Raw genomic sequence first — 21501 nt, forward strand, 5'->3', positions numbered from 1 at the left:
ATATTATATACTAACTATCCACCGTTACAAGCTTATACAACAAATCATGTCTTGTTTGAACTTAATCAAGGAGAACAGGTAGCAAATGAAAGATGATGCGATCAATTTAGTGGGGAGAAAAAGAGAGAAAGAAGAAAGAAACGTGAGAAATTCTGACCATGTTAACAAATAAGTGATGGAATGATTATCTCCACTTCCAAATCCCCCAGGTGGGAATAAAAAGTATCTGACCATTGTATTCAAGAAAGTATGATTGAAGCTGAAAATGCAAATCCAAAATACACTGCACCGCTCATAAGTTTGGATTGGGATCATAACACGAACCTTGCCAGCTTTTATTCTCAGTTTTCACAACAGAAATCCTAGTTACTTCGACCTGTCACGGGCAATGGAAAGCAAACATTGGTTCAAAGAACCTGCAAAACTTTCATGGTCATGGAAAGCTAAGTCTTATTGAGCCCTCTGTCTATAGCAAATGTTCCTTGTTCCTCGTATTCAGGAATGAAGCAAGACAATCAAGTGAAGCCTCTTTGTAACTCTAAAATGGAAATAAAATTTCTCTTCCAGCCAGCAATTAAAAAAAAAACACATCATTTAGCTGAGAGTTTCCGGGCAGCAGATGACTCCAGCTTTGATCACATCAGATAGAACTGGAGAGGATATATTAAACAGCAAGATTTCATAGTCGAGCAAGAAGGACCGCGTAGAAATTCTCTTTGCCAGAAGAAATCATCTGCTTCAGAAAGAAGAGAGAAGAAGCTTTCGATGATGACGTTCGACAACCCACGATGGCCAACCAAACGTGCAAGTTTATTGTATTCCACAACTTGCTATCACCATTTTCGATTGTTGGAATCATCCCTCCCTCCCTCTTTCAAGATACTCTTTTTCTTTAGGAGTGGGGGTTTTTGCGGAGAGTGATCTCAGCAAAATGGGGTCCAAAATGCATGAGGAAATCCACAGGTTGCAAGTCAATGTCATTAAAATAATATAATAAGTAGAATGGCGAGGAATAGGAACTCAAGACTAATGGCAAAAGGACTAAAGTTGGGGACAGGCAGACAATTCATGGAAGGACGCAATTGCTTCCTAGTGTTTGCTTCCTGATCTGGGAGAGTAAAGACAACCGTCGGTTTTGCTCCTTTCACTTGTCCATTTCGGGACCCTGTTGTGTCCAAATTCCAAAATCTATGGTTGCTTCACGCACATTCATCGACTCTCAGTGTCGCACATCATTTGTGAATTCTCTTGTCCTCCAAGCTGACTTCAACTGAGAAAAGTCTCCTCACCATCTTTCAGTCTCCGGCTACAACCCTAACGCGTACGTTAGCAGTAACAGCAAAGCTCCTTCCTGCGCTCCTTTGGCGGCCTTGATCTCCATCATAAAGGATCGACCAATCATCCCATGATCCCAAGCAGTGAGACAACCACTTTTGAGGGATTTACTTGGCTAGATTCCGTGTTTGCAAGCCAAAAGTCGGAAGATATTTGTCTGACGTCTTGATCCAATAGAATAAGAGGTCTTGTCATTTCAAATCAAACTACTGCAAGCGTCATTTCATTTCTCAGCATGACTGCAAAACCACAAATATTTCCATCTTTCACGTTATGGGGACGAATCTTGTTGAAAACAACTTCCCATTAGAGCATGCAAGATGCACAGCTTCAGATTCTATGAACTAGAAATTATTGTTAAGAATCTAGACCCAAAAGCAAATACAGAGCCTGCCATGCTGCTTCCGTTAAAATAAACTATTTCTAGGACGGAACAATTGCAACCCCGCAACGATCGACCTGCCCGGTTACACGAGCCGTAATGGTTAACCGGATTGCCATGCTCTTATGTTGGACAAAAACAATGCCATTTCAAGCTGGCTCGATCCAAACACTGATTGTAAAACAGAAAGGCCTCCGTTGTTTATATAGGAAAGGCCGAAAAAATAAATTATTGAGCTCTTTCTATTTAATAAAATCAAGGGTGTGGATTGATTGAGCTATGGGGACCGGTCATGTTATCCCTAGCTTTTGAGGTTTGGTGCTTCTGAATGTTTGTAAAACACGTTCTAATGAAACAGTTTTAAAACGAACTCATTCCACCAGAGAACGCAGTTGATTTTCTAAATTTGAGAAAGTTAGGATTGTGTTACAGAGGTGCGATCAAGTGAAAGAAGTCGAGACCACTTATCATATGATTCTTAAACTGGCCCGGTGATTCCAGTTATAAAAAAGAAAAAAAGAGTTGGGGAAACACCTACCATATGATGCCATGGAGCTGTCGTATCATCTAGAACTCGGGTCCCCAAAGAGATGTGGCGTGTGGTTGCAGTTTATGAAAACATATCGAAGAAAAGCTATAAATTACAGTTTCACGAGAGTTTTTAGCAGAGCTCGTGCAGAGTTGCAGTGTAAGGACCGCATCACAAAAACAATCAAGCTATAATTATATGCATCATGGCCGGATGACACTTGTACCATACCACCAAATGGGAAAGCGTTATGGTTGACAAGAAATATTCAAAGATGAACCGTTTTTTAAGGGGTTTACATCAATAAAATAACTGGGACAATGTAATGAGAGATGTTCAACTTTTAGCTCTCCTTGAAAACGGATAGACTTCAAATAAATAGATTGATCTCAACTTTTTTGGAGAAAGTGAAATGATGCAAGTCAAAGCAGTTCCAAGTTTTTACGAGTATGAACAGTCTAATAATATTTGATAACCAACACATCCATGTAATTAAATAACGCAAACTCGGAGTTACTCTTATAGATGATACAGTGAAAAACATAAAATAGCACAGGTAATGATGCTCGCATTCAAAGACAAACCATTCACCTGGTTTTGTTTCTGGATCCGACAAACAAAATGTTAAGTGAAGAGAACTAAATTACATTTCCCCCCCTTCTACTGGAATAGCAAGCACAATTATTAACAAACAAACAACTAAGTCATGTGGTAGACTCAATGTAGCAAGGTAAATGATACATGATAGTCCCCCTGGCGCATTGGATCACATTAGGGAAGCAATTAGATTTCTCCATCATGCGTACACAATCTATAGAAGTTGTTCATACCTGGCTCTGGAGGAAAAATATGCGAGGGTTCCAGCTCCTGCTTCCAATCAATCACCAAAGAGGCACTCACTAGCAGCATCTATACACACCCGTGCTATTTCAACGTATACAGTCGCTCTTTGGTGTGATTTGCAGCAACAATGGTCACCATGTCATTATTCATGGACGATCAAGCATGCTGTTTTATGCCAAGTATCTGAACAAATTGGGGTTTTCTTTGTCCCTTTCAAGATAGTCTCGAGTAATCAGATCTTCAATCCGTTTTTTAATTGCCCTGAAATCAGGCTGCAAATCCACATTTCAATTAAAACAGTGATTTAAGATAGAGGGAAGAAAAGGAACGCATACCATCAAGAGGAAACTAAATGTCAATATAAACCTTGAACATGCGACCCAACTGCTCAACACACTCCATAACCAATTGCTGGTGACCCAAAACTTTGCGGCTCTTCATGATGCGCACAATTGATGCATCAATCGCATACCTTCTGTCCTTATCAACATCTTCAATTACTTTCTTCTTTTCATCTACAGGAGGCAGTGGAATCTGCAAGTTGAACAAAGAAGGCTCATTAGCTTTCACATGATACAGAACAGTGACAGGACATTGTAGAAGCTCTCAGCACCTTGATCCTCCTCATTTTGTCAGTAAATTTGGAGTTGAATTCAAAGTGATCGGTAGGAGATATTGTTTTTGTATTTGGCTCTTTGTTTAGAATCTTATACTTTGCGCATGACAAAGAGTGGAGCAGTCTAACAACATCATCATCAGTCAAGTTCAATTGAGTCATGATCTCTGAATAACTCAATCTATCTGAGGAGTTAAAAAGCAACAGTGCAGAAGCCTATTAAACACGGGAAAAAATCAACATTAGAAATAAAGAAACTTATGGACAACCTGCACTTCTACACTCTAATCAGAATTAATAAATAAAAACATATGCGGTTAAATTCATTAACATAACACCTGATAGGTTGTCACAATCAACTCCATGGTTTTTGGTTCAAATTTCCCAACAAGATTACAGGTACCCAATGAGTATATCCAGGTAAGTTTCCTGTGCTTTGTTTTTATTTGATAAAATTCTCTAAAAACTTCAACACACTTGACCTAAAGCAGAAGCAATCAGACAATCAGAGAAAGGTATGCGTTAGTGACACGTGACCTAAAGAAAAACCACACATTTGAACCAGAAAGCAACAAACATTTTAACTAAGACAAATTAGTAAGCATACCATCTCCGCTGGAAGGTTCAAATCAAAAGACTTGTAACTAGGCCAGAAGCCAGTTGTCAAAACCGTAACCGTCAAGTCAATTCCTGGATTTGCATTTGGGTTGTTGCTTAGATACTCCTCAAAACTGGTTTGGTTTTCCCGAGCTAATGTCAAGTCCGTAACCTGGACAACAATCAAATTCAAGAAAGAATCGCAATTTGCATCCCAATCTTACATGTGCATAGCAATCTAAACTTCTGAATTAGAAAATGATGGTTCAAGGCAACTGACCATTCCCTCCATCTTTGAGGTGAACTGCCCACCACATTGCTGCTTCAGCTTTGTCAAAATGCTTCTCTCATGGTCATCATTGGCACTCTTATCAAAAAGTAGACGTCGAGCAAGCTTTTTCCTGCCAGAAACCATGCAACAAAAAAATAATCCTCTTTTAGTTAAAAAGTTCACCATATAATGTTCGATTAAAGCATCTATTCATCAGAAGATGACATAATTCACCTATAAAATTCAGCAAACAAGTCTTTGTCGCTAATATAAGCAAGCAGCTTCACAACCTATAAATCAATGACAAATTCAATTATGAAGTTACATAATAACATGAGCAACAGAACCATGCAAAGGCAGCACAACAGACCTTCTCCAGTGTTTCCTCAATGGCCTCATCACTCAGTTTCTCACTCCCACCTTTCTTAAGAATGTTATCACAAAAGGTTGCTAGTAATTCTGCACTTGAACTTCCAGCAACACCCTTGTTGCAAAAGACCTCAAAAGCTTCCTTGAGGGCCTGGAGAAGAACAAGTTTTAGACACAACAGATCAAGAAGGATTTAACCTTTGAATGTCAAGTATAAATAAACCACACAAACCTTGTGGAAAAGAGTGTGGTTCTGAAAACAATTGTTGACATATGCCAGATATTTGTCGTGCAGCTCAATCACCTTCCTGACAAAAACCTGAAGGCCACCAAAATCAGCTTCCACTTATTTCAACAGTCAGTCAATATATGGATTTAAAAATGGAGACTTGCCTGTTCCTGCAAGCCAACCACGTCCTTTTTATCTGCCTTTTTTTATATATAAAAAAAAAGTAACAAAAAAGCTGGCATTAGAATAACATGAATAAAAAAAGAGCATTCACAAATATACCATGCATGTTGGTGAGAGTAATGTATCATGCAACCAAGTAATGTATCATGCAACCAATTTTATGAAGAGCTCGTTATTAATGCAAAAATAGAGCTCTGCTGTACCAATCATCGGAAAAATCTCAACTTAGGAGCAGACCACAACCACAAGTGTTTGAATGATTTATTAGCCTAAAATCATCTCATAAATACCCTTCAACTCCTCAAGTAGTGGGGACTGAAAAATTTATCTATGATAAGCTTAGGGCTACCATCAGGACTATTCAGCAATACTCAGTGGCAGAGATACCAATATAGTTCTGATAGGTCATTCATTTCAGTTTTTTATGGTCTGTATTCCTACTTTCTCACAAATTGTAAAGACAAGAAGAACTAGCAAAGACCCAAGATTAGAAAGCAATCTTCCAAGGATGATATGCCAGGATAAATCTGATACTCAACAAGCATCTAAGGATCTATGACTAGGGTACGTAATTTATGGATGCTGTGCACAAGAGCTTTAGAACCTCAAGCTTCCTAAGGATATTTGACTACCCTTGCTCTTCTTTTAAAGAATGACGTTTATCATTGTCATGGATAGAGAATAAAATATTTCAAAAATAATAAAGTTGCTAAAGTGTTCTTAGCAAACTACAACTGGTGCAAAAGCAAGCACCATTTTGTCTTGGGAGCTGATGAGTTAGGGCCAGTGGGTTGCCGGGTTGGATAGATGATGGAATTGAATTCTGATATTGCTTTCGCTGATTTTTGGAAATTGAATTTGCTTTATTCATGAATGCAACAGAAAAGGGTCATATACCCCATAAGGTAAGCAGGACGGTGGTGAATTAAAATCAATTTCAAAGCAAAGTTAAGCTAAAAAGGGACGCCAAATTATTGACAACAACATTTCACATAACCTGCACACCAAGTTTATCTTACCATCCTCATTATCATCATTATTATAGAGAAAACTGTTCAACAAATGAAATCTAAAAGTTTATACACAATCACAATACTTTTAGTGGAAGGGATTTATGAAAGCGGTTTCAAAGATAGTAAGGTAACAGTGCATAACCAAACAATCTTACACAGAAAGTTGCACAAAAAGTGAGCAGATCTCACTTTTTGCTTGATGGGAGGGGCAATAAAATGCAAATACGAGGAAAGAGAATTTTCCCAGGAGTTAAATTACATAAATTGCAAAGTTTAGAATAGCCATAGGACCAACCTTCTTGCTGCTTGCTGCATCTTCAGCCTGTTTGACCAAAGCTGTACCTTCAGCAGTGACATGCTGTGTTATGGAACAGAAATTATCTCAGAACATAGAAAAATGAAGGTGGAAAAAACTAGAAGAAAAGATAGAACCAACAAAATGCTTATATCAGATTCCCCATGGCTAATAAATTATTAAGCCTACCAACCTGCTTAAATATACCAGAAACAGGATCTAAGCCTCGAGGTATTTTAGAAAAGAGCCTGAACATTCTTGATAAATCCTCCACCTAAAACAGCATGAAACAAAGCAAGAACACAACGACTGTTAGTTAATTTACAATGAGCAGAAAAAATGGTTAACTAATGAATATATGATAAAAACCTTGTCATCTCTAAGCAGTGCATGACATCCAGAGTGCTCTTTTTCAAGCAGCTGGTTGGCATATACAGACAACTCCTCGTGTTGAACTTTCTGCAGAGAAGAACTCATTACTTCTGACACAACAACAAAATAACAGAGAATAAAAACAAGGGTAAAACCTTGAGTTAGGCCTCAAACCAGGCAATGCAGCTGTTTGAACCAGTACCTGAACTGGGATATCCCATTTTACAAGGTTTTCTAGTATTTTGTGTGAATAACCACCACTAATGAGCAACTAAAAGAAAGAGTTACAGCATAGAATCAGCCACAAACCTCCAGCAATTTTGGCTCACTACTGGAATGCAAGTAATGAGAAACCCTATCTTTCTCCCTCATTAGACACTCCTCAGCCTGGAATCACCAACAAGATGCATTAGAAACTATTTGCATTAAAAACCATTTCATGAGGGCAAAAATTCTTTTTAACTCCTTAACAGAATAAATCCAGTTTACCTTTAACATGTAATCTGGACATGAATCATCTAGGATCCAGTTTGATGCTTTCCGAGAATAATAAGCAGCTGTATCTTTAAGCATCGCTGCTTCAAAATCATTTTCATAATAATCCATCTGCCCCATTCCGATTTCAACAAATATATCTAAGACATTCTTCAATAAAGCTCGGTCAATCTGCTCTCCTTCACGCTCTTGATCAATCTGTTCAAGGACAATCATGTTAACTATTTTTTCCATGTGTTAAGAAACAGAAAACCATCCATTTAGGAGAAAGAATATGACCCTACCAGAGAAATTACAGCATCCCTCACTTTCACATTCAGCTCTTGGTACACCTGGAATCAAAAGACGTTCCATTATATTACATTATGATGTATCTTCTTGCAAGGGAATAATTGTGTTAGCAAACAGAATATAGTGGAGTTTCAATTGGGACAATGGATCAAGAAGCAATGGAAGGAAAAAAAAATCCATCACAAACACAGAACACAGACAGAATATAAGACAGCACATGAGTCAGGTAATCAGCCATGACATACCTGATTGCGGAAACAAGCAAGTCCAACTTCATTAAGGGGTGGAAGTGACCTTCGGGCAATAAAATAGCGATCAAGGTAATGGAAGAAACGAGAAAGCCACCTAACCATGACTTTATGGTTTGCCCACCTTTTAACTAGCTCTCGTAACATAAACTCATCATGCTTCTCCCTTAAGGATGGCAATACCTGCATCCGAAAACAGATAATTGGCAACAAATTGAGAAGTGCTCGATAGAAAAAACACAGCAGAACATTGCATTTTTAATGGAGACAAATGAAAACTAAGACCAATCAGAAACATATCTACATATATTGGGTTGAAGTAAAAAGAAACGATGATGTTAACAGAGGTTTAAGAGGGTTTTTTCTTCTTGTGAACAAAGTTCCATCAACTTCCAGTAAACTCATATGAAGGAATCTTATATTTGAAACAGAGGGTAGCGAACAAATAGAAGGGGAGCAGCACCATGATGTTTAACATGTGCATAAGATGTCTCCCTCACCCAACCTATCTCCCTCCATCTCCTTTGCAAAGGAGTTGACAAGGTTATTTTGTTCCAAGTATCAATGAGATGGCAGTGCATAACATGTGTTTATTGGAAAAAGGATAGAAAGTTGAGAAGACCTTGTCAAAGTAAGGGTATACATTAACCTGAATCACTTTGAATCCAATCCAAAACTGATTCACATGAATGCATGCGATCACTCAACCCAAATGTACAAGTAACCAGGGAGATTGAATATAAGATGCCTCATTTCTGAGCCACTGCCTCACCTGCATTTTTCCAGTTCCATGATCATGAAAAACAGCCAGGTTTCAAGAAGCAGGTATGTTTTCCAATCACATCACTTGGCATGGATTGACATGACATAAAATACACCATTCATTCACCAAGATGTATCAAACAGTTACAAGAAGTTAAACAATAGCCTTACCTTAGGCTTTCTACTCCAGTGATAAGGGATGCTATCAATAATTGGTAGACAACACTAGCATTTAAAAATAAATTTTTCCTTCAAAACCATCCATTAAAAACCATAAATAGCAATTTCTCAACCCCCAAGCTACAGATCCTTGACTTGAAAGTATAACCATCCATTACAAGGACAAATTTGTCAATGCAGTAGTAACTAAACATATAATTTCTTGGTCAAGATGCAGGTAATGGAAACGAGTTGACATTTCTTGTTGGTGAGAGTACATGTGACTCTAAACATGACAAAAAAATGTATGTACCAGACATGATTATGCAAACTTGATTTATATGTTCCTCACCGTTGAAGTAATGTATTCTTCAAAAGACTCCCGGTACTTGTCATATAGCTGTTGGGAATAATCATGAGGGGGCTTCTGCGTACACATGTTGTAAATGGTTCTACAAAAAAAAAGGAAATAAAAACATCATCATCAACAACAACAACAAATCAAGTCAAGCATATGCTAATTCAAACACATGTAAAAATCATCATAGACAAAATGTGGCATAGAAGTGTTTACGTGTATAGCATCATGTAGTCCTCGGAGCTGAACTGTGGCTCAGACAACCCTTCTAGGATGTTCTTCAGCTTAGTAATTCCCTTCTGCATAAAATCCCATCCTTGTTCAAGATCAATAGTCTTCCGCTCATTCATCGTCATATTTCCAAAAACTTAATTCCAAATTCCCAATACCACTATCTGCAAAATCTCAACACACAAATCATATATCTCACTACACATCCTAACACAAAACCACAATTTATTTTATGAACAGCAACGAAACATCAAACGGTTAACAAACCAACAAAATTCACAATCTAAACAACATTCACTTAAAATTCTACTTAAAAAGAAAGGCAAACTTGTAACCAAATAGTCAATATCAAGCTACAACGAGCAACCCTAATTTATTTACAATAATTTTACTGAAAAAAAATCCCTCTTTTAGAGCCAAAACCCTAACTTTCCCAAAAAAAAAAAAAAACCCAGTTTCAATTTACGATCAGAGGAGGTATCCTAACACTAAAAGTCATAATATTTCCAAACGAATTACGAAAATCGGAGGCTTGAAAAATAAATTATCAACAAAAATAAAATAATCAGAGAAATTAAAAGGGAAATCAATTTAACATGCATACAGTAACGATCAAAAGAAAAAAGAGACCGAGAGGACCAAATTCAAATCGATCGATAGAGAGCGAGAGAAAAGAAATACCTGATTTTTACTTCTGGGTTTTGAAAGAAATCAAAACCCTAGAATATATAGAAATAGTGGATAGAAGAAGAAGAGGTGGGATTGGGAGAGACCATTGTTTTGAATTAAGGAATTTGAATTAAGGAAAGGTTGGTGGGAGAGAGACTGTGTTGAAGAGGAAGAGCTTTGTTTCATTCACCTCTTCCTTCCATCCCTCCTATTTTCCATCTCTAATTATTTTATTTGTTTTTTTTTTTTTCAAGACAAAAACCACGACAAGTGTTGTGTTTTTATTTAATCGAATCAATTTTGAAAGCTTACTACATGGATGGCAGGCCAACACAAAAGTTTTTATTATAAATAAAACAAAATAAAAGTCGGGTTATTAACTTGATTGAAATTAATAAATTTATATAATTTTAATAATATAAAACGATAAAATTAAAATGTAAAGAAAAAAAAAGGTTAATAAAACCAACTTGAATTCATCTAAATTAGTATTTATAATTTATAATTTAACCGTGATACTAGGAGAATCTCGTTAAAAGATTCATCTTTTTCCTCCCATCCTTTCTATTTTCCATCTCTAGTTATTTATTTGTTTTTTTTTAAGACAAAAGCCACCACTTGTGTTGTGATTATTATATAATAAAATCAATTTTATTAATTTTGATTATATGGGTGGCCCACGCTACATGACGGGTTTACATAAACTTTTTTTCATTGCGCATAAAAGAAAGTCGAGGCAATGCAAATATTTAAAAAAAAAAATTAAGAAACTCAAGTTATTAACTTGACACGAGTTATTAACTTGTATAATTTCAATAATATATTAAAGTAAAAAAAATCAATAATATATTAAAGTAAAAAAAAATGCAAAGAAAAAAAGTTAAAAAAATCAATCCAAAACCATTCAAGTTAATACACACATTTCATGTTAAGTTTGGGTAGGTTCGCTCGGTTTTGATTATATCTATATCTTATCTATTATTTATTAAGTAAAATAATTATAAATAAAATATTGACATGTTTGTGTCGATATCCATAGAGTTTGAATTAAATTATCATCTCTAATATTAAGAGATAAAATTATTTATCCATACGAATATTTATTATCTAACAATTATTTATTATTGAATAGAAAACAAATTAACTAGTATATAAATTTGAAGTGAGTGTGTATGTGTGTAAAATTATTAAAATATAAAATAATAAATGTTATATATATAACATTGTATTAAAAAAATCTAAATATTCAATAAATATATTTGTATAATATAAATATGCATTTTTCTCAATCAAAAAACACGGAGGGATGGAATTTAAAAAAAAAAGATAATAAAAAAAGGAAGCATAAAAAACAAAAAGCAACAAAAAAAAGTGGATTAAATTTAACACAAAAATAAATTAAAATCAAATTTTGAGTATGGGTAGTAATGATTTCCTACGTGTCGAATTTCTTGATATTTTTATCCCACCTGTTACCTACCATGTAAAAACTTTAGATATTCATAAACTATCAATCGAATTTGAGTATATGGGCATCAATCATCTAACTAATTTTTGTTATTCAATAAAAACTAAAATAATTAATATATTAAATTATAAAATTATAGTTTTATGTCAATATTAGGGCATGTATATATCATATTGCACTAAAAAAAATAAAAATGTTTAACAAGTGTGTGTATGTGTATCACATTGTATTAAGAAAAATATAAATAGTCAACAAATATATTCATATAATATAGATATACATTTGGGTTAGGCTCAGGTGGGTTTCAAGTATGTTTTAATAATATTTATACCCTATTCAATACTCATCAAGTAAAATAACTATTAAAAAAACACCAACCCATTTAGGGTAATGCAAATTGAGTCGGCATCCATTGAGTTTTGATTAAATTCTAATCTCTAATATTGAGAGATGAAATCAGAAACAAGAATTGAATTAGGCAAAAAGATAAAAATAAAATAAATAGCAATTAAAAGAATAATAACCAAAATTGAAATAAAAAATAAATGATGAGAGATGAAATTAAAAAAAAAATGTAACCTACAAAAGATTTAAAAAATAAAATAGATGAGAAATCAAAAGAATAAATATCAAATTTGAAATAAAGCTAAACGAAATCAAATAATATGGATGAAATTGAAAAAACAAATCTATAAAAGATTAAAAAAAAGATGGGAAATCAAAAGAATAATGACCGAATTTTATAAAAAAAAAACTAAATGAAAGCAAATGATATAGACACAATTAAAAAATAAACCTACAAAAGATTTTTTAAAAAAATTGTGAAAATAAAAAGAATGAGGGTCATATATATATATATATATAAAACAAATGAAAGGAAGTTTGTGTACTTTGCCAAAGAGAAAAGAGAGAAAAGTGGAAGGAGGAAAAAAAAGTCTAGAACCACACCAACCGCCTTCTGCCACCTCTCATGCCAACACTAGAAAGCTCTCAGTGCACTGCTTCAAACGCCATTGTGGAATGTGTTTTATGGCTAAAGAAGCCAGCACGTGCTTCCCGAAAGGCGTTGACTTCTCCCCCTTATTGACACATGCATTGCACTCCCCAATAATTTTTTTTAAAATATATATATATATATATCAAAAGACCTAGTTACTCCTAACTCTAATCGACAATTACAAAAAAGACAAAGCGAGATGATAAAACACCCCTAAACCCAAGTTCAAGAAAAATAAAAAAGCAAGGGTAGCTAAGTAATTATATTGTTCAATAAAAACTAAAAAACAAAAAACACACCTCCCCCCTAGTTATTTTTTTTAAAAGGTAGATTAATAATTTCATTGTGCAATAAAAATATAAAAAGATTGATCCACCCTCAAACAAATTGGTAATGACATTTTAACATCATGAAAAAGCCATTTTGCCCCTTAAGACTTAGAGTGTGTTTAGGAATGCAATGCAAACCGTATTCCTTTAAAATTTGAAAAAAAAATTTGCTAAAAAATATATTTTTATGTTTTCAGAACTTTTAATGTGCTGATATCAAAAATAATTTTTAAAAAATAAAAATATATATATTATTTTGATGCATTTCCGAGCAAAAAACATTTTGAACTGCAACTATTACCACAATCTTAAATAGGCCGTTAGCTCTTCCCTTACAATTATGGAGGACAAAATCGTTAGTGCATTGTAGCAATCTACAGTGTACTGAGTCTTGCTCCACAATGAAAGGCTGAGCATGCTTAATTTTTTTAATATTTGAAAATATTTTGTATTTAACTATTTTTATATAATTATAATTTCTTATAGTCATTTTAATTTTTTATATTCATGATAATTTAATTACAAATATTATTTTTATTTTATTCAAAATTAAAATTATCATGAAAAAGTCATATTTGTTAACTCGAATATATACAATGTAAAATAAAATAATTTTAATATTCTATATTGTTAAAAATATTAAAACACTGTATAAATTTTTTTTATTATTCATCATTTTAGTGTTTTTTTTAGAAAAATTACATGTTTTAGGCTAACTTTTTATATTGCATAGTTTTACACCAATAACCATATTTTTTATTTAACTGTTTAATCGGAATGGAATTTTACCAAAAGTTTTCAAATGTCTATTTTTTATATTGAATTAAAAATTTAGATCAATTAGAAATCATGAAGGCCTTGCAGTAAGGTTTAAAAGCTATTATAAGATAATTACATTATTTTTCTAGTTGAATTATGATTTATTTTTTTATAACTCTTTTATTATTATTTTTTTTCCGAATTGTTTAGGACATTTTCTTACATGGTATAATAGAGTTATTTAGCTTGTATCTAGGTTTGATTCAGCAGTCATGATATTTTGAATAAACTTGTGTTTTGTGTGATATAATATTTTTTTTTATTGGGACAAAAAATAAATTTGACTTATTAAGATATAACTAACCTTATAATGTTTTCCTTATACTTTTTGTTCATAAATTGATATTTATTGGGTAGGAGTTCATTCTAATAGTGTTGGTGTTTTGATTCAAATGATTTATTGTGCCATACTCTTCTATCAAACCTGACGTTTTGAAATTTGTTTTTTACATGTAAATTATATAATCATATGATCACGAAGTTCATATCAAATTAATAATAAGATCGATAGATCTCTTAAACATTCTAAATAAAAAAGAGAAATAAGCCCTTGTATTAATAAAAATATTTATAGAATGTGTATATAATTTTTTATAAATAATAAAGAAGATTATTGTTGATTAAAAAAATATGAAAATATGTGTTTTCTATATAAAATATGAAAATAAAAGCTTGGAAAACATGAAAAGGTTGTTTTCCAAAACTAAAATTGAAAAGGCATGTTTTTTAATTCTCCAAATGGAATAAATTATATACTTGAACACTAAATCCTATTTTCCATTTTTCTGAATATATTTTTCTAGAAAATAGAGTTATTTTTAACATTTGGAGTTTTGAACACGACCCCAATTTTCCTTTTTTCTTTCTTTGGTTTTTTTAATGCATAGTTGTTTCCGTCTTACATATCAATATTTAATCTCTTGGGACTGTAAAATTGATATATATGTTTTTCATCATTAAATTGCAAGCTTTGTATTATAATTCAGTGGTTAATGCATGGAAGTAACATGGGGTCGAGGGTTCGTAGCTGGGGGATGCAATATATGTTTTCTCAACAAACAAAAACAAGATAAATATATTTTTTTAGTTTATATTTGTTTTTTTATTAAAATAAAATAAAAAATAAGCTACGCATGTGACATCCTTGGGGCCATTATTTTAGACAAGCCCAGCCTAATGCGATCGGGCTTTTTTATATTGGTCCTTTTATTTTTTAACTTTTTAAAAAAGATTTATTATTTAGTGTGGGGTATTTATAGATTTTTTTTATTGGGTTAATAGTAAATTAATTTTTTTTATCCTATAATAAAATAAAAAAATTAATTCAATCCAATAAAATCTATAATCCGGGTCATGGGATTGACAGATTAACTAAATATTAATTAAAGAGCCAAGTTAGAATTTTCTAAGTTTGAGATGTTGTGCCAAGTTTTTTATCTTTTTATTTTGCAATTTCATCATGTGAAAATATTTTAGTGTTAGATTAATGATAAATTTTATTTATTTTTATTATATAATAATATATGAAAATTAATTTGATCTAATAGAATTTATGACCTAATTACAAGTTTAACGAGTATACAAAATATATTAAGAGTCGGGTTAGAATATTTTTCAAGTTTGAATCAATGCTAAAAAAATTTTTATAATAATCTAGATATTATTTTTTTATAGTCTAAAAAATTTAATTCCAACTAGCAATGAAAACATAGGTGATAAACTAATTATAAAGTATTACAAGCATAGAGATAATACATATAAACTTGACCTAGTATTTCGCCTCTTATGATCTTCCAAGAGAGCAAAGAATATCTCAAAACTTTATTCATTAAAGTTTGTGATCTACTGTTATTGTTGTGCATTGGTCAAGCTACTTTTGCATTTTTGGTCATTTTGCCTTTTACTGTGGTCAGTGGTGGTTTGTTATGCGTGTGTTCTTTTTACTAATACAGTCGTTGTTTGACCTTTAAAGAAAAAAAAATATACCGTACGTGTCATTATTTTTAAGGTAATTATTTTTTATTTGGTTTGGTTTTTATAAAAAAAAGTAATTAAGCCAGTTTTTTTAAAAAAAAACCGGAACCAAACTGGAACCTGTTTAAACTGACCAATTTTAGTTTGGTTATTTTAGAACAAAAATCGGTTTAAACCAGTTTGGTTCGGTTTATCTCGTTTTTTCTGGTTTGACTCGGGTTTTTTTTTGTTCAGTTAGGTTTTTTTGTTCCATGTTTATAAAACCAAAACTGAACCGAACCGGCTGTTTTTTAAAAAATCATAATCGATTTTTTTCACGGTTCAATTTTTTTAATTATTATTTTTTTAGTTTTCTCATTTTAATTATTTTTTCAGTTTTTTATCTTACCCCTGCTAAAAACTATTCTTCCTTGCATTATTATTTTTTTCTCATTTGAGAATTTTCATGCAACGACAACGATAATGTATGAGCAATGTGTTTGTTCCACGTGAGAAAGTTTGATACAAAAGCTTTTGTACTTCAAGGTTTTTATTTTAAAATCAAATTGTTAAGAAATAAAAAGTGATGCAAATATTATTATACGAAAAGTTATCTATGAAGTTTTGAGTATAAATCATTGTGATTACCAATATATTTTTTATGAAATGCTCGTAATTCATAATTACGTGTAGATGTTAATTTATAATAATATATGATATTTTTTTCAAAAATATCCCTAAATCTATCTTAATGAAACAATTTTTTTTTTAATCTAAAATTCATGTTTAAAAGGGTCAAAGACACCTGATAACCCAACATCCATAAGGTAAGCATAATGACAAGCTTAGATGACACGAGTTTGGTTTGTTTCCTACCCTAATATTCTTGAGTTCAGCTTCCTGTTAAACTCATATACATATGAGTCTGATGAGTTGTGAAACCTAATATTTTAATGGTCAACTATGCGTTGACCTAAAGTACATATAGATCTGATGAGCTGCTAAACTCAACATCCCTAGGTTCCACTACGCGTCAAGCCCAAATACATGTAAGTTTGGTGAGCAACTAGACCTAACATTCTTGTGTTCAGCAATACAATAAGCCCAAGTATATATGTGTTTGGTAAGTTGTTAGACTCAACATTTTTAGGTTCTGTTACGCATCAAACCTAAGTACATGTGGATTTAGCGAACTGTCAGACTTCACATCTTTGTGTTCAGTTATATGTCGAGCCCAAGTATACATGAATTTGACAAGTTGCCAGATCTAACATCTTTGGGTTTCACCATGCACCGAGCCCAAGTATATACGGGTCTGACAAGCTACCAGACCTAATACCCTAAGGCTCGATCACATGCTAAACTCAAGTATATGTGGGTCTAATATCATTCCAAGTTCAAGTATAGAACTGAAAATTGTTATAAGCTTCATGTTATGTTATAAGACTTTGTTTGTTTATTCTTATGACTTTGAACATAAAATGTTAGAATTCAAGAATAATCATCCCCCTACACCCCTAGGTGTATATAAGTCTCTTAAGAGCTTATTATATTTCCATCAATATTAATATTATGTAAAGGATGTGTGTGTGTGTGTATCCTTCATTAATATTATGCAAGAGATACTTATCCTTCATCAAAGTCTTTTTTATGCTTTGACATTATCAGATGGAGCTTAATCCTTTCAAGTGTGTCTTTGCCATTAAAGGAGGAAAGTTTTTGGGTTTTCTAATAAGTAGCAAAGGAAACAAGCCTACTCTAGAGAAGATTTAAGCCCTTTTATACATGTCTCCTCGTTGGTTATTAAAAAAATTTCATTGTCTTATAGGAAGATTGTTTGCCCTCAACCTGTTCATAACTCGCCTAGGGAATGTACTTAATTATTCTTCAAAACTTTGAGGAATATTTTCAACTTTGAGTGGACTCTAAATTGTCAAAAAACTTTTGAAGAGCTCAAAGGCCACCTTTCACCTCCCAATATATTATCTCAATGAAGGGATAATGGAAGCCTTTTTCTTTATTTGGGTGTGGCAAACTCAACAATTAGCATAGTTTTGGTAAGAAAGGATGAAGGAATACAACACCTAATTTATAACTCCAACCGAACTCTTTATGATGCTGAAATGAGACATTTAAAAGTGAAAACAGTGGCCCCTATTTTGGTGAGTGCCTCTAAAAAGCTAAAACCATACTATGAGCTTACAGAGTTACGATGTTTTCAAATAAGCCTTTGTGGCGGATCCTTTATAAGCCAGAGATGTCCGGATACCTGGTAAAATTGATCATTGAGTTGGGAGAGTTTATACTTTAATATAGACCTAGACCAACTATAAAGGGTCAAGTCTTGGCAGATCTTATTGTTGAATGCTCATTTTAAGGGCCTATGAATGCATTTGAGTCCTTACCTTCAATAATCATTTCCTCTACTAAATTAAAGGTTCTAGTAGAATAACATTTGATGATCCTCCTCTAGGAATTGTATGTTGATGGATCTTCTAATATTAATATAAGTAGATTTATGATAAAGCTTATAAGTTTTAAAGAATATATATTTGAATACGAAGTCCATTTTGAGTTCCCAGCCATGAATAATATGTTCGATTATAAAGCTTTTCTGATAAGATTACACCCTGTAGAAGCCTTGAATGCATACCCGCTTCAAGTTCATAGCGACTCCTAGTTGGTGGTTAATATTTTCCAATGAATATGAAGGCTAGAGAACCAACCACAACAATATCTTTATAATGTCCAACCTTATTTCTCCAAGCAAGCTAAAAGCAAAAGCATTTCAATCACTTACATTTTAAGGGAAGACAACCACCGCACAAATCTCGTGTATATAGTAAGTTCCAATCTTGTAAATCTTTATGTGGATGTTTGGATTGAAGTTTTGGAAAAATTAAGTGTGAGTGAAGAAGAGCTTATGGTTATTCCCATCAACATCGAGGAAAATTAGAGAACCATAATTTCCAAGGGATATGTATAAGATCTCTCTAGGGCAATAACTCCACAATCTCCAAGGGATGGGTATGAGATCTCTCTAGGGCTACAACTCCATAATCTCAAAGTGATTGACTTAGTCTTCCTAGGACAATAGCCCCGCAATATCTAAAGGATGAGTATGAGATCTTTGTAGGACAATAGTCCGACAATCTCCAAGGGATGAGTCCAAAGCCTTTTTAATGCAATAACATTAGTATTAAGGTAATGTCTAGGGGCATCTCTCCAAGTCAACAGAGATACATTCAGACAACTAGATTAAAGGAGCAAGAACTTTTCAATAAGGATATACCTACCACCTAAATTTCCTCTCGATTCTAGACAGGAGGTGAATCTCATTAAGGTTAGGTAAAATTCAAATCTGCAAAATTCAAATCTTGCCAAAATTCTTAAGGAAAAGTTTAAATCTTGCCAAAAATTTGAAAAATTTTCTAAGTATAGGTGTTAGACACCTATACAAAATTGTGAATATTTTTCTAAGTATGAGTGTTGGACCCATACACACCACCTAAAGGATTTCATTCTAAATATTTTTTTAAGTATTAGTGTTGGACTTATACAAACTACTTAGAGGACTTTCTCCTAAATATTTTTCTAAGTATGAGCATTGAACCCATATAAATTGCTTAAAGGATTTCTTGCTAAATATTTTAATATGAGCATTGGACTTATATACTACATAAGTTTACAAAATATCTTTAAAGTAAATAGGGAAATGAATAACAACAATTTCATAAAATATCAAAATGTAAAATACATTACAAAATGATAAAACCCTACAGAATTAGGAATGTTGAAAAAATTAAGGGAATTTAGAGGGCTACGACTTAGATATCCAAGCCAGACTCCTCAGTAAGGTACTATTCCCTATATTAGGTAGTTGTAGCCCTAGCATGGAACACCTCTTCAAAATTAAGCATTAAGACTTGATAGAAAGTAGCATTAAAGTCCACCTGCATTCCTCATAACTGATTGAAGAAGTAAAAGTTGGATATGACAAGAAATATCTTATCCCTAACCATCTTAGTTGAGGTTGCAGACTCAACATTCTTGGGTTCAACTACATGCCAAGCCTAAGAACATATAGGTTTGGCAAGTTGCCAGACCCAACATCCTTGGGTTCACCTACGTGCTGAGTCCAAGTACATTTGAGTCCGACAAGTTAGCAAATTCAACATCCTTGATTTTAACTATCCTTCTAACCAAAATACATATAGATTAGGTGAATTACCGAACTCAACATTATTGGATTCAGCTACGCGTTGAACCTAAATACATATGGGTCAAGTAAGCTACCAAATGCATATGTTAAGGGTGCTAGCATATGAGCCTGGGTCAAGTTCACTCACATATGTAATTTCCTCTGCTTAGGCCAATAAATTTGTTTTTAATTGAAGATATTTTTTATTGTTATTTTTATATGGTTTTCATGAATTAATTATTTTTTTGATTTGTTTTCCATATAGGCACATAAAAGTCATGAAGGATTTATTTTATTTTTATTTTTATTTGAATCTTGTGTTTTACATTATAATGAGTTTTTGCTTTCAAAAACATGTTATGAATTAAAAAAATATATGTTTTCATAAAAATATTTTTCACTCCTTTATTTAAATTATTGAGGTTCTTGAGAATTTTTTATTTGAATTATCTTGAATTTATGTTTTTTTTTAAAGAAGGAATTTTTTGTTAAAACAAAAAAAATGCATAAATAATAAATGAGTACTTTAACTTAAGAAATGCATTATCTGTTTCATAATTTAAATATATCAAGCTCCTATGAATATTTATTTCAATCATTGTATAATTAAATAAAAATTAGTTGTCAAAATCATATGCGATCAACCTAATTATACATTCATTGCATATAATAAAAAAGATCAAGGTTAAACTAAAATGGATGTCATAGCTATGGTGTGAAGGAATTTATTTTCCAACCTTTATTGTTGCGACCACATTTTCATATACTCCTCCTTAAGGTGCAAGAAAAATTATACATTTTCATATACAAATCATGGGGTATAGTTCAACTAGTCAGATTTTAGGTTTGCTTCCAAAAGGTCACTAGTTTGAGTCCTCCAAATCATATGACCACTGGAGGCTTACATGGTCGTTAACTTCAAGGTCCATGAGATTAGTCGAGGTGCGCATCAGTTGGCCTGGACACCCACGTTAATAAAAAAAAAAAATTGTATAAAATCAATAAACTATTAAACAACAACAACAACAACAACAACAAGAAGTTTGAAGTCAAATACTGAATTTAAAGCACATTTATTTTCGTGTTTCAAAAATATTTTTTAAAAAATAGAAAAAAATTTGAAGTCATGTATTGTATTTAAAGTTTGTTTGTTTTTTCATTTAAAAAATGCTTTTGAAAAGGATTGAATTTTGTTTATTTCAAATTGATTTTTTCTTATGTTTCATATTATTTTGATATACTGATGTCAAAAATATTTTTTTTAAAAAAATTATTATTTTGATACATTTTTAAATAAAAAGTACTTTAAAAAACAACCATTACTATACTATCAGGGGGTATTTGGGAATATGGTAACAATTGTTTTTCAAAATACTTTTCACTTAGAAATATATCAAAATAATGTATATTTTTTATTTTTTAAAATTATTTTTAATATCAGCACATCAAAATGATTTGAAAACATAAAAAAAATATTAATCTGAAAT

At 32.4% G+C, this 21501-nt stretch overlaps 1 protein-coding gene across 4 annotated transcripts; it reads right to left on the minus strand.

Annotated features, from left to right (window-relative positions):
- Nucleotides 1-2735: 2735 nt before the first annotated feature.
- LOC118034518 (cullin-1) lies at nucleotides 2736-10508 on the minus strand. 4 transcript variants are annotated; one of them, XM_035039837.2, is made up of 20 exons: nucleotides 10260-10508; nucleotides 9564-9742; nucleotides 9342-9441; nucleotides 8066-8251; nucleotides 7814-7861; nucleotides 7524-7727; nucleotides 7344-7421; nucleotides 7032-7121; nucleotides 6856-6936; nucleotides 6663-6725; nucleotides 5336-5371; nucleotides 5175-5261; nucleotides 4944-5093; nucleotides 4808-4863; nucleotides 4583-4703; nucleotides 4313-4474; nucleotides 4044-4187; nucleotides 3703-3921; nucleotides 3456-3623; nucleotides 2736-3361 (listed from the first exon to the last, which is right to left on the minus strand). In XM_035039837.2, the coding sequence occupies exons 2-20, from the start codon at nucleotides 9701-9703 to the stop codon at nucleotides 3260-3262; spliced, it is 2235 nt and encodes a 744-aa protein (XP_034895728.1). In that variant the 5' UTR covers nucleotides 9704-9742; nucleotides 10260-10508; the 3' UTR covers nucleotides 2736-3259. The 4 variants fall into 4 exon arrangements, with proteins under 4 accessions (XP_034895728.1, XP_034895729.1, XP_073268047.1 ...); XM_035039838.2 differs by having other exon boundaries at nucleotides 9564-9751; XM_073411946.1 differs by lacking the exons at nucleotides 9564-9742; nucleotides 10260-10508 and adding an exon at nucleotides 8718-8840 and having other exon boundaries at nucleotides 9342-9434.
- Nucleotides 10509-21501: the final 10993 nt, after the last annotated feature.

This window comes from Populus alba, chromosome 10, assembly GCF_005239225.2.
Source record: "Populus alba chromosome 10, ASM523922v2, whole genome shotgun sequence".
Classification (NCBI taxonomy): Eukaryota; Viridiplantae; Streptophyta; class Magnoliopsida; order Malpighiales; family Salicaceae; genus Populus; species Populus alba.